This window comes from Plasmodium malariae, assembly GCF_900090045.1.
Source record: "Plasmodium malariae genome assembly, chromosome: 1".
In the NCBI taxonomy this organism is placed as follows: Eukaryota; Apicomplexa; class Aconoidasida; order Haemosporida; family Plasmodiidae; genus Plasmodium; species Plasmodium malariae.
Window position 1 is genome coordinate 1 of NC_041775.1, and position 20,230 is coordinate 20,230.

The 20,230-nt window shown below is 18.3% G+C and overlaps 3 protein-coding genes and 2 pseudogenes across 3 annotated transcripts, besides 2 other annotated features; 2 read left to right on the top strand and 3 right to left on the bottom strand.

The window, feature by feature from the left end:
* Positions 1-407: 407 nt before the first annotated feature.
* Positions 408-1,379, bottom strand: PmUG01_01010100 (fam-l protein; the record flags this gene model as incomplete). The annotated part of the gene is made up of 2 exons (XM_029007310.1): positions 408-1,166; positions 1,293-1,379. The coding sequence occupies 2 exons, from the start codon at positions 1,377-1,379 to the stop codon at positions 408-410; spliced, it is 846 nt and encodes a 281-aa protein (XP_028859917.1).
* Positions 1,380-3,888: 2,509 nt separating this feature from the next.
* Positions 3,889-4,754, bottom strand: PmUG01_01010200 (fam-m protein; the record flags this gene model as incomplete). Its single annotated transcript, XM_029007321.1, has 2 exons — positions 3,889-4,548; positions 4,668-4,754. The coding sequence occupies 2 exons, from the start codon at positions 4,752-4,754 to the stop codon at positions 3,889-3,891; spliced, it is 747 nt and encodes a 248-aa protein (XP_028859918.1).
* Positions 4,755-9,322: 4,568 nt separating this feature from the next.
* Positions 9,323-10,153, top strand: PmUG01_01010300 (annotated as a pseudogene).
* Positions 9,323-10,153: a sequence feature (Plasmodium exported protein, unknown function, pseudogene).
* A 4,200-nt stretch (positions 10,154-14,353) lies between these two features.
* Positions 14,354-15,353, top strand: PmUG01_01010400 (annotated as a pseudogene).
* Positions 14,354-15,353: a sequence feature (PIR protein, pseudogene).
* A 2,712-nt stretch (positions 15,354-18,065) lies between these two features.
* PmUG01_01010500 (Plasmodium exported protein, unknown function) lies at positions 18,066-18,955 on the bottom strand (the record flags this gene model as incomplete). The annotated part of the gene is made up of 2 exons (XM_029007332.1): positions 18,066-18,746; positions 18,869-18,955. The coding sequence occupies 2 exons, from the start codon at positions 18,953-18,955 to the stop codon at positions 18,066-18,068; spliced, it is 768 nt and encodes a 255-aa protein (XP_028859919.1).
* Positions 18,956-20,230: the final 1,275 nt, after the last annotated feature.

A 20,230-nucleotide genomic window follows, 5' to 3' on the forward strand; every position in this document is an offset into this window, starting at 1 on the left:
ACACGATAAAGAAAAAAATTATAACATTTTATTTGAACTATAAATTATCAGATATTAATAAAATTACATGAATTTTTCTACTATAAACTTAAGCTATATACAATTATTTTCTTTGAATTTTTATTTAAATACAGTAATCTACATTTTATGTCATAATATTTTTTTAAACACAGACAATAATTTATACTAAGAATTATCAAAATATTAAAACAGCCAAAATGACGAATAAATTAGGAACGTATTTTTTTCTTCTGTTATGTTTCAGAAAGTTCATATATTGGTAGTCTCTCTTGTAAAAAATAAGATATTATATGTATATTTAGTAAGTACTTAAGTAAAAAAGATACAGTTATTACTTCATATTAAAGACTTAATTACAGAATGAAAAATATTTCTTATTTTTCATTTTACCTTTTCTTGAATTTAATTTTTTTATATTTTTTAACTTTTTTATGGTAATAAATAATACCTAATATAATTATAACACCAAAAATTAAGAAAGGTATGATATATATTATCATACGAAAAAAGGTTGGAGTGTATAGATGCTTATCTGCCGTAGTTTCTATTGCAACTTCTCCCATAGATTGGAAAAACCATTTAAAATGTTCATTCATTAACGCGGGACGTAATGATTGTGTCCACTTAGATCCACTGAGAACTTTCATTACACTATAAAACCCGCGACGAAGTCCACAATCACAGAAAACATCTAATAAAAGCGATATGAATAATAACGAAAACAATAATAGAGGCAAAAAGATTCGTAATCTGTATTTTTTAAATATTACTTTTCGATAAATTTTATCACTAATTGTTTTGTTATTTTCAAGAAAATCCATATAATCTTGTTCTTTGAATATTTTTCTTTCCATACGGGAATATTTTTTTGTTTCATATATGCAATATTTGTTTTTCATAGTTTGTTTATTCTGTTGATCTCTCTTTGTCGTACTTCCATTTGAATCTTTGAATTTTATTTTGCCCCATTTTACATTATTAGAGATACCTCCTTTTGCTTTCAATTCATTATATAAGATCTCTTCGTTTAACCCTACAATACTTGAATCTATATTCCTATTAGACTTTTCTAATATTCTGTAAGATCTTCCATCTAATTGTTTTCTAATGTTGTAACGCTCATACGAGTACTTGTTAAATCTCCCCTAAAAAAACAAAGTACATATTTGTTATTAAAAGAATAAATAATTTTATTCTAAAAATTCTTATTAATAAAAATAAAACAATAAAAATAGGAATAATCCAATTGAGCTCAAATGATATTATCATACCATATCATCGTCGAAATGCCATGTCCAAGGCAAAAGAATGGAAGGAGCAATATTTATAATTAAGAGAATTATAATCGTTTGTTCCATGATGTACTATTTTAATACTATAATACATACATTAAAGAATAAATTAAAAATAAATTAATATTTTTTTAATGAAAATGGACACTATAACTATCTGTTTAATTTCTTTTTATTATTTTTTATTTTATCTTAAAAAATTTATATGTTGTTTTGCATGAAATTTACAAAAATGTAGGTTTCAAAATATTATACAAAAAAATTATCCCGCTTTATTTTTGAATTAATAATTTTCATTAAAATTAAATAATTTGAATACTTACATATGCATTCAAAAAAACATAATTAAATAATTCTTTATTGATCTAACATATATAAATTAAAATTATAATATAAACTTTATATTTTTCACCATACAGTTCATGTAGAATATAGAATATAGAGAATATAGGAAATATATTTAATCTGTAATGGGATAATAACAAGTTTTAGCAATGATTTTATATTCATAATTCTAATTTTATGAACATTGTATTTTAGAAAAACTGATTGTTGATAATAATATAATAATTATTATAATAATATAATAATACTACGTGTAAATGATGCACAATATATTAGATACAATATTATATGTTATAATAATTATGGTACTTTAATTTTTCGATGGGATATAATAAAATTTAAAAATCTAATTTATTTAATGCTACAAAATCTATAAAAAAAATATATATTTTGAAGTAAAATAAAGTATAAGGTTTTATTTTTGTAAAATTATTTTGAGAAATCAAGATTTTAAATTAAATATAATTAATATTATTTCTTGTGAAGAAAATATTATTAAATTCTCCAACTTAAATCATTTTTTAATTATTTTTTTTTTAATTATATATATAATTTTCAAAGAAATGTAAATGAGATATAATAAGTAAAAAAAGAGTACATATATTAATACTTATACTAGATGTACTATTATTATAATAACCAAAATTCAATAATTAATTCTTTTTATATATTCAATGATAGAAACGGATATATTTTTACTTATCGCTTTATTATATTATTCAAACGAAAGTAATATCTACAAAATATAATTACATTAAAAATTACGTATGTGTAATAATAAAATTATGTAAAACCTTACATGCTGTAACAGCAATCTAATACGCAATATTAATAATTACATGTATGCAGTTCACACTAAATGTAAAAATGCCCTAATAAATTTTACGAATGCTTAAAATCCTGCATATTAATTCGTGAATCTTAAATTAAAACCTACAATTGTATTTATAAATTGTATATAAAAATAAAATCCGTATTTTTTTAATTTTATTTTATTTAAAAAATTAACAATATAAATAAAAAGGAATTTTTACTGATAAAAATATATTATATATTTTATTATATATACTTAAATAATATTAAATTTTTACTTAATTATTTATATAAAACCATAAACATAGAACAAATACGTAAATAAATACCTACACATGATAAAACTTATGCACAAAACATGTATTTATTTTGATAACTTTTGATGAAATTTAGATTTTTACAGATATATATATTATATTTTTAGCATTGTACAATTATCAGAAAACAAAAAAAAAAAAAAGTATTGTATGTACTAATAATACATGATTAAAATTAATTCATTAATATAATCACTGAATAACATAAAAAATAAATACAAAATATACAACATATATCAATAATATTTCAAATTAATATATACATAACTTATTTTCACAAAGTCTAATTAGTACTACAATTAGAAATAATAATAATATATGCGGTGTTAACTCTTCATATAATAGTAATTATATTGATTCTCTCATCTAGTAAGAAATAATAAGTAAACCATAATTAAAAAATATATCTTTATGTTATACACTTATAAATGGACATTTATTCAATCTATAAAAAACTAAATATCTGTTAAAAAGATATTTACAATTAATAACTTTTATACGATATATTACGCAAAAAGTAAGTTATAGGATAATTATGTTTTTATTATGCAATATATATGGATATACACCTACATAAAATTTCATTTCAATATATATACTTCCTTTAATTAAGCACAAAACAAGATGCATTTATTTTTAATTTAAAACTAATATTACATTTTTCCAATTATTTTAACAAAATATTAGTTTATAATGAAAAAGATTATATAATGTAAAGAAGCACTTATTAGTACAAACACAAATTATAACAGTTCTATTAAAATTATATAAATTGTCCTAATATGTATTAATTTTAAAATACAAACATATTTATTCATAGAAATATATTTAAAACCAGGAGTATATATATTATGTCATAATATTAAATTAAGCTACAATATTAATTTAAAATACAAATTAGAAAATATTACAATATTAAATTTCAATAAACATAAAAATAATATTTTATTCTTGTGTGTCAAAGAGACTAGGTAAAAACTTATGCAATTATAATATATTAAAATTATATATATGCTTCTTAAGTATATCACTAAAAATATTAGAGGTTTTACAAATTAGAGATGTTCTTATACAAATATAATTATTATCTAATATAAATTTTACTCACTCATTGACTTGATTTTTTTATACTTTTCATTATTACATAAGATCTTATAAATTATTATCAAAAATATAATACCTGTTATAATGATGAATACTCCAAATGTTATTACACCAATATACGGTTTTAATGCATTTACTTCACCCGCAATTAATTTTATTAATTCCATGAGTTTCTCGTTTACAGTATTCAAATAACCCACTCCTTTTATTATTGGTAAAGTTATTCCCGACAAGAAAAAAAGAATAAATGTAACAACTCCAAATCCGTAGCTTCTAAATTTTATTTTTTTTAATAATATGTCACTAATTCTCTTGTTTCTTTCAAGGAAATTATCATAATCCTTTTTTTTTATCAATTTTTTTTCAAAATGGAAATATTTTCCATCAAAAATTCCATTATCATAATCCGTAACTTCTGTATAGTATTTATCCTTATTCAATGTACATCTATTAAATTGTTTCATTCCTTTTGGAAAAACCTTTTCACTAATATATGTATCATTTTTTTTGCACTCTCTATTATTTGTCATATCTTCATATAAAGGTACAATATTTGAATTTTTATTTTTCTTATTTTTTGATAGTAACCGATAATTTCTTTTATCTAATTCTCTGTGAAATTTGAACTTTTTTCCCAAATATTTGTTAAATTCGGCCTAAAGAAAAATGTAAATATTATTTAACAGAATAAATAATCTTTCTATAAAAAAATATTAATGTAAATAAAATAAAAAAACGCATAAAAGGAAAATACACGCAAATAATATCATCATACCATATCATTGTAAAAATGATATATCCAAATTAAAAAAAGAAACATTGAAAACTTAATAAGAAATAGTAATATAATGTTTTGTTCCATCATATAAAAATTGTAATATTCTAAAATATATATTTAGAAGAAATATTAGTAATAATAAATTATTCTTCTAATCATATAGAATGCTATATTTATTTAACAAATTTTTATATTTTTTTTTATAAAAAGATAACAAAATATATATAACTCTAATTTATTTCACATTATCATCGAAAAATAAAAACATTAAAAATACATTAATTAATTTCTATCTTATTCAAAAAAAAAAAAAAAAATATACATTCACGAAAATGAAATAATTTTAATTCATTCATAAATATAAAAATACTACATCTTAATATATTATATTAAATTAATTATTTTTTTATTAATATTTTTAAGAATAAAAAAAAATATATATATGATTTTTTTATATTTATAAATATTGAGTTTATGTAGAATATGGGAGCAGAGTATAGAATGTATAGATCATAGATAATATGTCGTTTTATATGAGTATAACAATAAATAATTTCGTTGATTTTTTCCTATTAATAATTCTTATTTATAAACATATTTTTGAAAAATTATTTATTATTATTAAGAAATGTTATCTAATAAAATAATAGTAATAATAAATGAAAAAAACTATTTTTTTTTACAAATTTACCTTTTAACTTATTATAACGCTTGCAATTTTCTACATTATATAATAAAAAAAAAAATCACTTCTATAAAATACTTCATAGTATATGAATATATATACATTTTATAAAAAAATTATAAATGATCTCCTATTATTGTGATATATATTTGGATGTATAACTTTTAATCAAGTCTAATATATATTATTATTACTAAATGATAATATTGTAAATTTATTACTTAAAATTTTTTTTTCTAAACCAGTTTATATGCTTATAAGAAATATAACAAAAAATAAAAATAGATAATACATATAGTGCTGTTCTTGTATTATTGTATTTAAAATACAATAATCTTGATTGTATAATGTATTTAGTCAATTATATAAAGAATAAAAATGCTTATGTATAATGTTTTACAATCTAATTTCATATATATTTTTAAATAATTTTTATAAAATGGAGTTAAATTAATTATTATATAAAGGTTATAATAAAACAATTAGCGTATGTGTCGCATTAATGGAACACTATAAAGATACACGATGTTAATAATAATATACGTACTATTTGAACTAAAATTAAGCAAAGAAATATTGATAATTCCATAGAAATGTCCTGAGTAATAATTCTAAAATGTAAGCATAAAATTTTCCTTTTTATTTTCATTTAAATTATGAACATATAAATATAAAATAATTAGTAATGTCAATATAAAATATATATTTGTGTGTCCTTAATATAATATTTCATTTATTCTTAATCAATTTTTAGAAAATAATAATAAATAGAGAATATATATATATAAAAAAAAAAAAAAAAAAAGCATACATATTCTGTAATATTGCAAAAAAAATATATTAATTTTTATTATACCTAAAGATTGTTTAAATTTTTGCAAAAATATGACATATTATTAGATAATAAATACTATAAAAAAAAAATATGGCATTAATGTATGTTATCTATTAATATATCATTAAGATTAATTCATTAATTTATCTCTATAATGACATAGTAAATAAAAATTATATACACCATATTTATTTATAACACTTTAATATGAAATATATTTAAGCAACTATCGAAAATTGAATTTGCTCCATAGTTATGCACAATAATATAATATTTGAATAATTTTATCTTGTACTTTTATTGGTAATATTTGAAATTCTTAAGTTTTTAAACAATTATAGCTCATAAATTGTAAGCATATTAATTTAAAATATATTTATACTGTCTCTTATATATGATGAAAAAAAACTAGCCAAATGTCCGCTAAAAGGATTTTTACAGTACATACATATATTCTATAACACACTAATGATAAAACGTATTTTTTACATTAAATAATAAGCACCATTTAAAGTAAAAAAAAAAAATTAAAAATAAAAATATATATATATATATATATAAAGGCAACATAATGTGCTCACGTAGTTGCATCAAATACAAAAAAAGACACAATAGTTATCAATTAATATGTAATAATACATTCTTTTTAATTACCTGAACAAATGATCTTTTTATACTGGAACTTGACACAAAATATAAGATGAAAATTATCAGTAAAAACATAAGTATATGAGTTCTATAAAAGTATACGAATAAGTCTGCTATTTATTTATTTTATAGAACAGATATATATTATTAGTAGAAACCTATTTACATATACATATATATACAGTAAATAATATTTTTTTTAATTAAGATTAAATAATATGTTAAAGTAGAAATTTAAAAACATTCAAACTTTCAAATTCACCAAAAAAGAGAACACATTTTTATTTGTTTTGCATTAAATAATTATGGTGTATTCTCGTGCAACTACAATATTATAGAGATTATATATATTCGAATAATGTATATCACTAAAAATATTACAGATGTTACTTCATATTAAATATATCTTTTCAGAATAGCTTACATTCATTATTATTCTTTTTACTTAGACATATATTTAATTTTTATATATTTTTCATTATTTCTTAGGATCTTATAAATCGTCATTATAATTATAACAAATAATATAACTTTATGTAAGTTAAATAAAATCTATACTAATATAGTGTACTACCTTTTCTGGTACCTTTCTATATAAATGTGAAAAATTACCAGTATTATATATTCTTTACACCACAGCTTATCTAAAAACATTAATGTCGATAATACGGATACTAGTATTCCCAACAAGAAAAAGATAAAAAATATAACAAATCCAAATTTTCAATTCCTAAATTTTATTGTTTTTTAAAAATAGGAAAACTTTATTTATATAAAAATACACTGTTCATATATAAAATAGCTTTCAAAAACTTATGAATTTTTAAAATGAAATATTATTAAGTTATTTATTATTGAATTCTAAATATCAATTAGATATCCATAAAATTTTTAGATATATACGTAATATTTTATCCCAAATGTATTTGCCAAAAATAAGTATATTACAATATTTATGAATTTATTATATATTAAATAAATATAAATAATTATATTATATAAGAAAAATACATTAAAAAAGCGAATCTAAACAATGTATATAAATAATTATATAAATATAAAAAAAATATATATTTTTTTGCCAACCTGTACTTTTATATTTACATGAATAAATAAACAACATAAATAACAATAATGATGTATTATAATTATAAACCTAATAAATATAAAATATGAGAATATCAATTATTCTTTATTTTTTCCTTATATTAGGAATATATTTATATTATTTCAAATAATATAGTTGATACACACTATTCTAATAAGTGGAAAAAGAAATGATTAAAATGTTTAATTTCATATTATAAAAATGATGTAAATAATTTTATCTAATAATTTTTTTATTAGTCATAATACTAATTCATTATGTTTAATTCGTATTCTTCATATAATTGTGCTAAAATATATTTATGTTAACTCTTTTATATGTTATAATTATTTTCTTATTGCATAATGAAAAATAGATAATAATCCGATATTAAAATATCATTAAACTGTCAATTAATTATGTATATGTAATTCTTCACGATATTTATAACTTATATAAATTTATATTTTTAATTACATTTTCATATTTTAATCATAAGAAATTAAAAAATATTTGTATTCCAAATATTTATTTATAGTATTATTTCATATATTTTATATTCATGTATATTCAGTAATATTAAAGGTCATTAATATACCATAAATTTAATTAAACTATGTTTTATATTGTTAAAAAAAATAAAACTTTAATTTAAATAATATAATATTTTAATTAAATTAACTCATTGAGATATAATATTTTTTATTGTCAACATTCTATTAAGCATTTTTAATTAAATTATATAAGTTGTTAATATTGTGTAATATTTATTTCAAATTAAATTTTATTAAATCATTATTATTATAATATATTTTTTTGTTACAATTATTACGCATATATCAATTATTTTAAAAAAAATTTCATATAAAATGCTCTGGTAGAATCCTAATTCTTTTTCATTATTTTAATCAAAATAAAATTATATTTTTTTAAAGAATAATATTTATACTACATTCCATCTTTATTTATTTTTTTTTTATTCATTTTCATAGCTAATCTACGAAAGCAGGTTTATATTTAACATAGAGAATATATAAATAGAAACAAAATTTTCGAAATAAATTATTTACATATGCTTAGTTGCAATTATTATGTAATAATTGTTTACATATTTTTTAATGTTTTTTTTTAAATCTATTTTATCTATATTACTTAATAATATTATCTTATAGAAAAATTAGTATAATATTTCTATTTAATGCATTTTTTCCTTTTCTAATTTTAGATATATTTTTTAATTAATATTAATTTAAGAAAGCCATAAATTTTCAAATTTTAAAGTAACAAAAAACCATAAAGAAAAATTATAACTGTTATATTGAATATTATCAAAAAACATATATTCCTGAAAATTCTATCATCACATAAATTTTAATATTCTAAATACATTCAACACGATGAAACAAAAAATTAAATTCTTCTTCCTTACCCTTTTAATATGGATATTCAATTATTCCTATGAAGTAAGATAATTATTATATTCAAGAATTTTTATACGTTTTTTTTAATCTTACATTTTTATTTTAAATTGAATATTTTAATAATACGAAAGTACATGTATTATTTTATATATTATATATTTACCTTAATTTACAGCGAACTAACTTTGACAAATCGTGCAATAAAAAAATCAACTTTAATAATACATCAAAAATAAGACTAAACAGATTATTATATGGGGAATCAAATGCAGATTCTCAAGAGGCCGTCTTAATTTAAAAAAATATTTTAAAGATAATTTTGAGAACTCAAGTAATTCATTAGTATTTAAGGATAATTCTGAAAATACCTATGATTCATTATCATCTATTGATTACCCTGATAAAGTCAATGAAGAACTAAAGAAAAAAAGAATTCAACGAAAAAAATATAAGACAACAGAAATTAATATATCACCATTAACAAGTCCTCATTCAAACAGATTAGATTCACAATTTGAAATAGAACTACAAGAAAAATCGCATAATGAATATAAAAGGTTAAAAATATGTACCGGTAAATCTAAAGAAATTATTGCTAGAAAAATGCTTAAGGATTTTACGCCATATATATTAAGCTCTGTCTTCTTAATAATGAGCGTGACATGCGCATCGCATAAAGGCCTTTATATATCATTAGTCTTATTATTATTATCAGTGTTATATTTATTCTTTAGATTATTTAAAATTTTTAATAAGATTATCGGTAATATGCCAATTATTCTTAAGCAAATTTCTAAACACATATGAGGATTATACTAATAAATTTTTCGTGGGTATCAATAATTTCAATATATTTATTTTAATATACATAAAATTTTATATGATTTAGAACAAATATATATACTCCCAAATTTGTTATGTAACATATAATGTACATTAAACTTTTATTTAAAAACATTCTTTTAATATTTATCTTGTTGCCCCTAACTAAATTATATCATTTATGTTTTTAGTGTTAGTCTATTAAATTAATTAAATATAAATTTTATCAGATAATATAAATTTAAAATTTTTGTTTTTTTTTTTATTATTCTTTATATATATTTGCAACAAGATGCTCTGTTTATCGGTGCTTTAGTTACTTGCTGAAAGTTTTGTTTGACTATTTTTATTTATAGAGTTATCATTCTATTACATAAATATTTGTTTTTCAAATGTAAATAAATATACATGTAAAATTTTAAGCATTTAACACTATTAATTCATAGATTTTTCTTCTTATGCGTGTTGCTTGAGAAAATCTATATAGATGTGTACAGTGTTTTAATTAGGATATTATTTCTAAGAAATATAGAATAGTGTACTTTATACGTTATAATTAAATATAAATATTAATATTAATTTCATAATAATTTTTACTTAATATGGATATATTATACTTCTAAATTTTAATATTGTTAGATAATACTTTTTGATTGAATGGAAAAGAAATGTAATTTAAAATTAATTTTTTTATGTTACAAACAAGAATATTATTTCAAATTCACTTATTAACCATGTTGGAATAATCATATATGTAATTTCTTTTATATTGTACTAATTAAGTAGTAATTTTTCATTTTACATATTTTTCAATCGTTGATGTTCATGTTCCAAATTTCCATTATTTTCCACACATATATATGATATTATTGTAAAATACAATTAATTGGATGTAGAACTTAATTTTTATGTATTATATTTTTTTATTTTATTTCTCTTTGTATATATAAAAGTATCTTATGACTATATTTTCTCCTCACACCTGTAAAATTATAGATTTGTTATTAATAATACCAAAATTTTTATTTCTATTTAGCTTGTTAAATATTTATATGTATAGGTTTATAAATAATGCGTACATTCTTACATATATGTGGTATTTTTCTTTTTCTTATTCTATATATAATCAATAATATAATTTATCACTAATAATAACAGACGTGAGCTTTCTTAGATGTATTTCTATAATTAAAATGTTTTAACTTTGTAAAGTCATATTAAAAATAAAAATATTCCATAAATTACCAATAAAATATTTTATAAGTTGTATCAAAAAGAAATTTAAGAAAAAAAACGGGAGAAAAAAATATTTTAAGACATGTGAAGACGTAATGATAATCTGTTCATAAATTGTAAAACAGAAATTCTGTATAATTAATAAAAATATCTTAAGTTTTTGTAAGTTACTAGACACTTTCAGATTAATAATTATCATTAATTATAATATTCTAAGAATATATTTATTATTTATAATCTTATTGTTTTCAATTATTTATGTTTTCAAAAAATTAAGGAAACATTCAAATTTTTTATTTCTTAACAAAATATTTAGTTTTCTCTGAAACAGATATATATATCATAAATACGACACACTCAATTCATATATATATATAACATTAGAGTTATTATTATTTGGTTTATATAACTTTTATTTAAAACAATTTAATAAATCACTGAAATTATCGAAACGGCTGGAATATTATGATAATGAATATATTTTGAATATATAATATTTTAAGTTAATACACATTTAGTATTTTGTAAAAAGATATTAACAAATAAATAAAAAGAATTCTTATAGTTTTTTTTATCATTTTTAATTTCAGTGTTATTATTTTGTATTATTTTTATGAAATGAAAAAAATAAAAATTTCATATGAATAACTGTATAAATTAAACATTCCTAAGTTCATAAGATTTAATACTTTTTTAAAACAAAATATAACGAAAGAAAATACAATTATTTTATAGAAATATTAAAAAATTTCATATATTTTTTTTTTGGTTCCTTTGAATTATATTTATAACAACATTCTTATTATGTTATCTTAATATAAAATTATCAGCGGTTCTTTTTTACATCCTAGAGAAAATTTATGAATTTTAATTTTCAATTCTTTTTCTTTTTTACTTTTTTGTAATTAAAGAATAATATTTTTCCATTAAATAATTAGTTAATAAAATTAATTCTTCTTTTTTGTTTTATATTATAATATAATTTATCTGAAGATATATATATAAATAAATATATATATATAATAAAGCAACACTATATCTATATGGGCAATTATTAAATTCATTTTGATACATAATAATTTTTTCCTCCTCCTATATACAATAAAAATAACTAAATTATAAATTTGTTTTTACGGGTTTGTATTAAGTAAAAAATATAAAAACTGTATTATGTTTATTTTTTAAACAATACATTATTGTAGTAGTAATATTAATAAAAAAAAAAAAATTAAGAATCAAAGAATATCCATTGTGAAATTATTATAACGTATATTTATTTTAACAATTATAATAATTATGCTACTATTTTTACTTCGAAATTGTGCATGAAGAAAAATACAATTCATTCCATGCATGAACTAACAATAAAAACAATTTTATTTATTTTGTTTTTTTTAGTGTTTTTAAAATATATTTGTTTATATGTTCAATATATTAATAAAATAGGTATGTAACGTATAATTTATATATTATAATAAATATATGCAATTGTAGGTTATATTAGAACAATAATATATATATATAAAAGAAATAATTGAATATTATTTTCTAGATAATTTGAATTAAATGTTTTAATGTTGTTGAACACATCTAACATATAATATTCATAGATAAAATAGAAGTGAAATATAAAAAATTCGAAAATATTATTATATTAAACTTCGCAACTATTTTATTATATACTGAAATAAAAACATGTATCATAAACAACATTACTATGAGGATATATGACCTATATATTATAATGAAAAATTTTGATGTATAGTGTTATCTATATTTTTGTTATTCTACAAATTCAAACGATTTGAATGAAAAATTTTATTAAAGATGTTATGATAATTATTAAATTTATTTTTTTTTAATATATAATTATAATTAATTAATAATATAAAAATATTTAATTTTTCTGCGTACATTTATATATCGAATATAAAAAGATATATTATACCACACTGAAAGTTCTAAAAAGGTAAGTAAAACAGCATTTACTGCATGCAATAGAATAGATAGTATTAACAGTTTACTGTATAATTATACTATATATTCTATTTATGTAATATTAAATTTATAATTAAAACATGATTTTTAAGTATACTTTTAGTTTAACAAATAAATACTTATCTCCACATACTATCTTTTAGTTAAATCTCCTTTTTCTTCAATTGAAATTTAATTTCAGCAATATTTATGAAGTTCAGTTTATCAACAAATATGTATATTATTAAAACTTATTGTATATATTAACTTAAATAATATGTAAGGTATTATCTTAACAATAACAAAAATAATAATAAAAAAAAAGACAAAATTCTATAGTTCATAAATATTTAATACTTATATATATATAATATTTTAAAAGGCCTAAAAGTTTCCTTAAATAAATTTTGCAGTATAACAGGAAATTTATATGAGACTATACCAAAATTAATTTAGTTTTTTGTATAATATATCGGTACAATTATATGTCTCATATTTATAATATGAAAGAGCACTTTTCCCTATTTTGTTTTTATTTAGAATAGAATAAGCTTATATTTCAAAATATTATTTTATCAATTAAAAGTATTTATTTTATATTTTACTACATATGTCACTTTATTTTAATATTAATAAAGAGTAAAAAAAAAATTTTTTTAAGTAAATTCTTTTTAAATTCTATGTATGAAAAAAAAGGAACATATTACTTATGAATATATTATATATATATTTTTCATTTAAATAAATATTAATATGATACTAACTTAATTTTTCTTATTTAACTCACGTACACTTATATACAAGGATAACTCTAACTACAGAATAAAACATAAAATTTATTTTTATTTTATAATAATTATATACACTATTGTATCCAATGGATCATTTTTCTACAAATTATATAAAAATCTATTTAATAAAAATGTGATTCTGTGTATTTATATATTATTATAATATTTTTTTTATTCTTAGGAGAATACCGTAACATTATATCTTAAATATAGAGATGAATTTGACAATAAAACTATATCAGACACTTTGAATAGCAGTGTTACTGGGAATAATCCTGGAATGAAATGTGTGTCAATTAATTATGATAATTTTACTGTTCCATGTCAAGAGATCGGTAGATATTTAATTAGAATATATAATAGTTATAAATCTGATAGCCTCACACCATGCAAATACTTGAATTACCAGATAAATATAGATGCTAGTTATAATAAGAATCCTAATTGATTAAACGGATATTAGGAATTTTTGTCCAAAACAGAAAATATGTGCATAAAAAAAATAAAAAGTATTCCAAATGATGATTTAGATAAAATTAAAGAAATATACAATTATTATGAAAATTTAAAAAAATTCAATTGTCGAGATAAAGATTCTTATGAGAGTATTTGTAGTAATATTAAAAATTGTTATAACATTTATAAGAATAATTACGAAGAATGTAAAAGAAATAACTAAAATCCTTTTTGTCATAAGCTAATCAATTTTAAGCAAGCATATGATAATAAACTGCGCACGGTAATTCATTGTTCTGGTTCATCATTGATTTTACCACTTACAAAGGTAAATTATATATATTCTGCAAGTTTAACAACAGCAGTTATATTACTAGCATCTTTTACTTTATTTTTTTTATATAAGGTTAAAAAAAATTATACTTGATAGAGATGATATTCAATCACAATAAGTATGCGCATTCTCTAAAATAATTACTAGCACTAAACAACTACATTTTTAAATAAACATATATATATATATATATATATATATATAATTTTTTTCTTATTTATTCATATAGTTTACTCCAATAAAATTTTGGTTACATAGTCATTTGCGAGAGCAATAAATAATAGAACATAACCAAGTTGCAAATGAAACAACCGAAATTTTACAAAACACCTGTAAAAACGTAAATAGAAATTACGAAGGAAGTTTTCATAATATAGATTATAAGGCTTAAGGAGATCCTTAATAAAGAAATTACAGTTTATATTGTTAGCAAGAAAAAATTTAATACTTAGCGGTATGAATATTAAATACATGTGGAAATTTATTAAAAAACGAGATTAACTAAAAGTAAAAAAATGTTTAATTATTAATAAAAATTACTATAATAATTATGTGAAAATTATTCAAAAAAGACGTTAACGTAAACACTATACTAATTTAAGAGTTAATATTATAAAAATCCCGTTATACATGATATCTTCGTAACAATGCAAAATAAATAACTTTGGAACTAAAATATATAATAAAAGATGTTACAGAACACTTTGAATTCCTTATAAAGTAATACGGATTAAAGATTATTACTTATTCGCTAAAATAGGAAAAAGTAAACAAAGAAGAGTAACATTAACAAAAATGCAAATAATATTTATATTAAAAAAAAATATATATATGAAATAAAAATGTAACAAAAAAAAATAAAAAATGTATATTTTTTATTTATAACATTCCTTATTTAAATTTTTCATTACTATTTTTTCCCTCTAAATTATAAAGAACTGAAAATTTAGACCAGGAATTACAATCATAGCACTATTGCTTCATGTGAATGTTATTATCTGTAAAGCTATTGTAAGAATACTTATACATGAAGATAAACCAGAAAATTATACGATTCCTAGAATTTAAATAGAATTACTTTTATCTATTAGTTAATAATTCAGAAACACGTTCTTTCCAAGCACTATATTTTATTTCTTTTTTCTTTATTGATACCCTTTTACATATATAATATTCAAATTATGTAACAAAACGGGCATATAGTAAATGAACATCATATATAAAATTATATTATAATTATGCATTTTTCACTTAAGTAAATTATAATAGCAACAAATAGTATTAATATTTTTGTGTTTTATCTTTATATACATTATATTATAAGGAAAAATATAACAAACATGATGGGAAGTAACAATAATATTCCAATAATCAGAAAAATTTAAAGGTTATTCTTTTCTTCCGAATTTTTATTGAATTCTTTTTCTATACTCATTATTTAATTTATGGAATATACATTCTAATACAAATGTAATTGTTTTAAATGTAAACTCCCTTATTTCAACATAAAAGTTTCAGGTACCTTCTAATTTGTAAATTATAAATTTAATTATATCCACTCATTTTGATCATTACATATAAATATATACAATCTTCTATTTTCCAATGTCTAAATTTTAGTTAATAATTTAGATATGATACATTTATTATTATACTTAGCATAACATTCAAAATAATAAAACAAGAAATACGTATTAAAGAAATAATTCCACGTTGTTAAAACATTGACCTGTTAATATTAAATAAATAAATAAACATATTTTTATGATTATGTGGTGCTAAATTTTTTATTTCATAACCATTTACAGTAAGCATGAATATATATAAAAAAAAGTGCTCAGAATATGATTCAAATTTTTAAAAAATATAGATACTACTTAATTTTGTATATTTCTTTAATTTCTTTTGTATTATATATATATATATATATATATTCATGTTTATATTTATTTTTCTTTACAAATTCTACTAAATAAATATACACAAGATATTATGTTAAAAATAATTAAGGATAAAAGTTACAATAAATTTTCTATTATTATATATATATTATCTCACTAAAAGTGATTATATGCAGTAACCATGAACATCCACTGAATTTTTAGTTAAAATGGTCAAGGTCAAATATAAATATTTCTGTTACAATCACTAATTTCACTATATAATATTTTAGAATATAAAAATACATATATATGTTTAAAGTATAATTATTTCATATATATTATATACATAAGATTAAATATTTCAATAATATATTGCAAAATTTAATATTAAATAAAAAATAAAAATAAAGTAGGGAATATATATATATATAACATTATTTTTATAATATACACTCGATTCATTCTTCTTAAATTTTACTACAAATACATTTTAAATAAATAAAATATAAAATGGGCTTGGAAATTATTTAGTTACAACAATTTATAATACTCAAAAATAATAATGAACTATAATTAGCACTTTAATGCTTTGATTTTCTATTACATTTTTATATTTTTTATATTAAAATTATTCAAAATTTTGTACATATGTTAAATATGTTTCTGTAGTATATGCATTTTTTAATAGATTTATCATAAAACTCTCTGCTATAAAAAATAATTAAATTTTCTGTCTACAAAAAAAAAACAAAATAAGCTCCTTTTTTTTTTATAAAACACAGAAGTCATTTACAATTAATTTAAAGGAAATAACACATTTTTTATAATTAGGTAACGCAATAATCATTTTGGACTAAAAATATGAAAGAAATGAAAAAGAATTATATCGTGCTTTGGAGATTAAAAATATGAAATTTCCTAATAATTTGACGAAACAACAATAAATGCACATTTTATGATAATTTTACAGAACACAATTATATTTCATGTACAGATATAATTTTATGTACATATATATGTTAATACAAAATATTAAATTCAAAAAGATGCTTAAAATACAATATCTTAAAATAAAACATTAAAACTAAGGACAATCAAAGCATATTTCTATAACTTATATCAAAATAGTTATGTATATATATGGATTTTTTTAAAATATAATAAACATATGTGCATTTCGTATGTGTTTATTGTTTTTAATTATACCACATATCGTCTTACTAAATATTTCTTTTTGCAGAGGTATCAACAACATTATAATAAATATTAGTTTTACTTCTCTTTTTTCTATTAAATTTTTCAATTTTTTTTGAAGTATAATCAATACCTAATACAGCTAAAACTGACACAAAAAATAAAACTGCTGATAATACCGGCGGTACTGCATCTAGTATGTTATTTAATACGCCTAAACCTCTTTCTTCTTTAATTACCAGTTTCATAAAAAGAACATGGAGTGAAAAAAGTATTAATCCTAACAATAGGATAACTAAAGCTGGGTTAAATTTTGAAAATATCTTTTTATGTATCAATCTATTAGCAATCTTTTTATCAATTTTCATGTTATACTGCATTTGATTTATGGAATCTAATTCTTTGAATATTTTCTTTTCAATAAATGAATCAATACTATTAAATAAAGAAGATTTTTTTTTCTTAACTAATCTATTCCTTTCCTCTGCTTTTAATAAAATTTCTTTTATTTTTCTTCGTAATTTATGGTCTCTGTCATTTTTATATATATTTCTTTTTTCATCGATTAATGTAGTGTCACCCTTATGATCTGATGTATATCCAGTTAATATTACATCCATTGAATTCTCTGAGAATAGTCTATTAATTGTTAAACCTGAATACTCATCTAGTATACTATTATTGTTCATGGATTTACAGTAGGTATACTAAAAATAAGAAAGTAAATATTTATTATTTACAATATTTGTATTATATACTAAGAATATACAATTTTTAAAAATATAATATAAAACCAAAAAAATAAAAATAATTAGAAATATTAAAATACTACATTATTGTTATAATGGAATATCCAAAATAAAAGGGGAAACGCAAGTATTTTAACAAAGATGAAGGACTTAATATTTTCCAACATTATACATTTCAGTGCTAATATATATTGAAAAATAAAAATATTATATGCAGTATAAATTCTGCAAATGATAAAATAAACTTCTTATACTATTTTTAATTTTTTATTTTATTATAAAAGTCATAAGTCGAATTCATGTAGATGTAACTCATATTATAATTTATAATTTAAAAATAACTTTAAAATTGATTTGATATAATTTCTATATAGGTTTATTATATAATAAAAGATAATAACAATATATTATATCATGAAGAAGAATATTATTAAATAAGATGAAATAAAAACGAAAATTATTCAATCAATTATAAATTTTTTTCATTTTTTTAAAAGAAAGTAGAATATGTAGAATATGTATAATTATATATATTCAGAAGCTAATTTTGAATATTTACGTTGTTTCCAAGTATCAGTTCTAATTTTATACTTATTTTTGGTATATTTTCATTCTGTGGTTAAATAATATTAATTGTTCTAAAAATAAATAACATAGAACAGATATATGAATTTATAAAAAATATTTTTCACTATATAAAATATGCATTAATATCTATCTGAAAAAACGCATATTTGTTAATAAGCCATTTTTATTAAAAAAAATTTAATTTATTGTTACACTGAAATATATGAATCTACGTATATTTTTAAGTGTACTATAATAATAATCGTTATATTTCTGTATAAGAATATTTTAATATAACAATTTAAATCTAAATTGAAATACTATTTATTATTATTTAATAGAATATTTAAAAATTTTGGATTATTTAATTTTACCCATTCCTTTTCAAAAAGTATATAAATATATAGAGATATATATTAATATAAAATTAAGAAGGAATTTAGTATATAAATATTTTATACAGCTAAATAAATTAGGAAATTTTTATATCCATACATTATTATAAATAAAAGTAATAAAAAGAATATATATATATAAGACGTATATAGGGATAATAAAAGAACAATTAGGAATATAAAAATTCTGCTAATTTTGAAATGGTACAATTTACAAAATAATTCACAATATATACTATTTTATTTTAATTCATACTATTAAAAACATAATTTTAAGTTGAAATATGATCATTTAATGCTTTCGTATAATATAAAATTTTCTTGTAGTAGTAAAAGTATTTTACATCCTATTTATTTTACTCTTTCTATATTTATAATACTGGAGATAATAATTATAAATCTATTATATTAAAAAAAAGTTATCAGAAACAAAAAATAAATTAAGTATGTTTATTTTCATATGTAGATAATTAAAAAAAA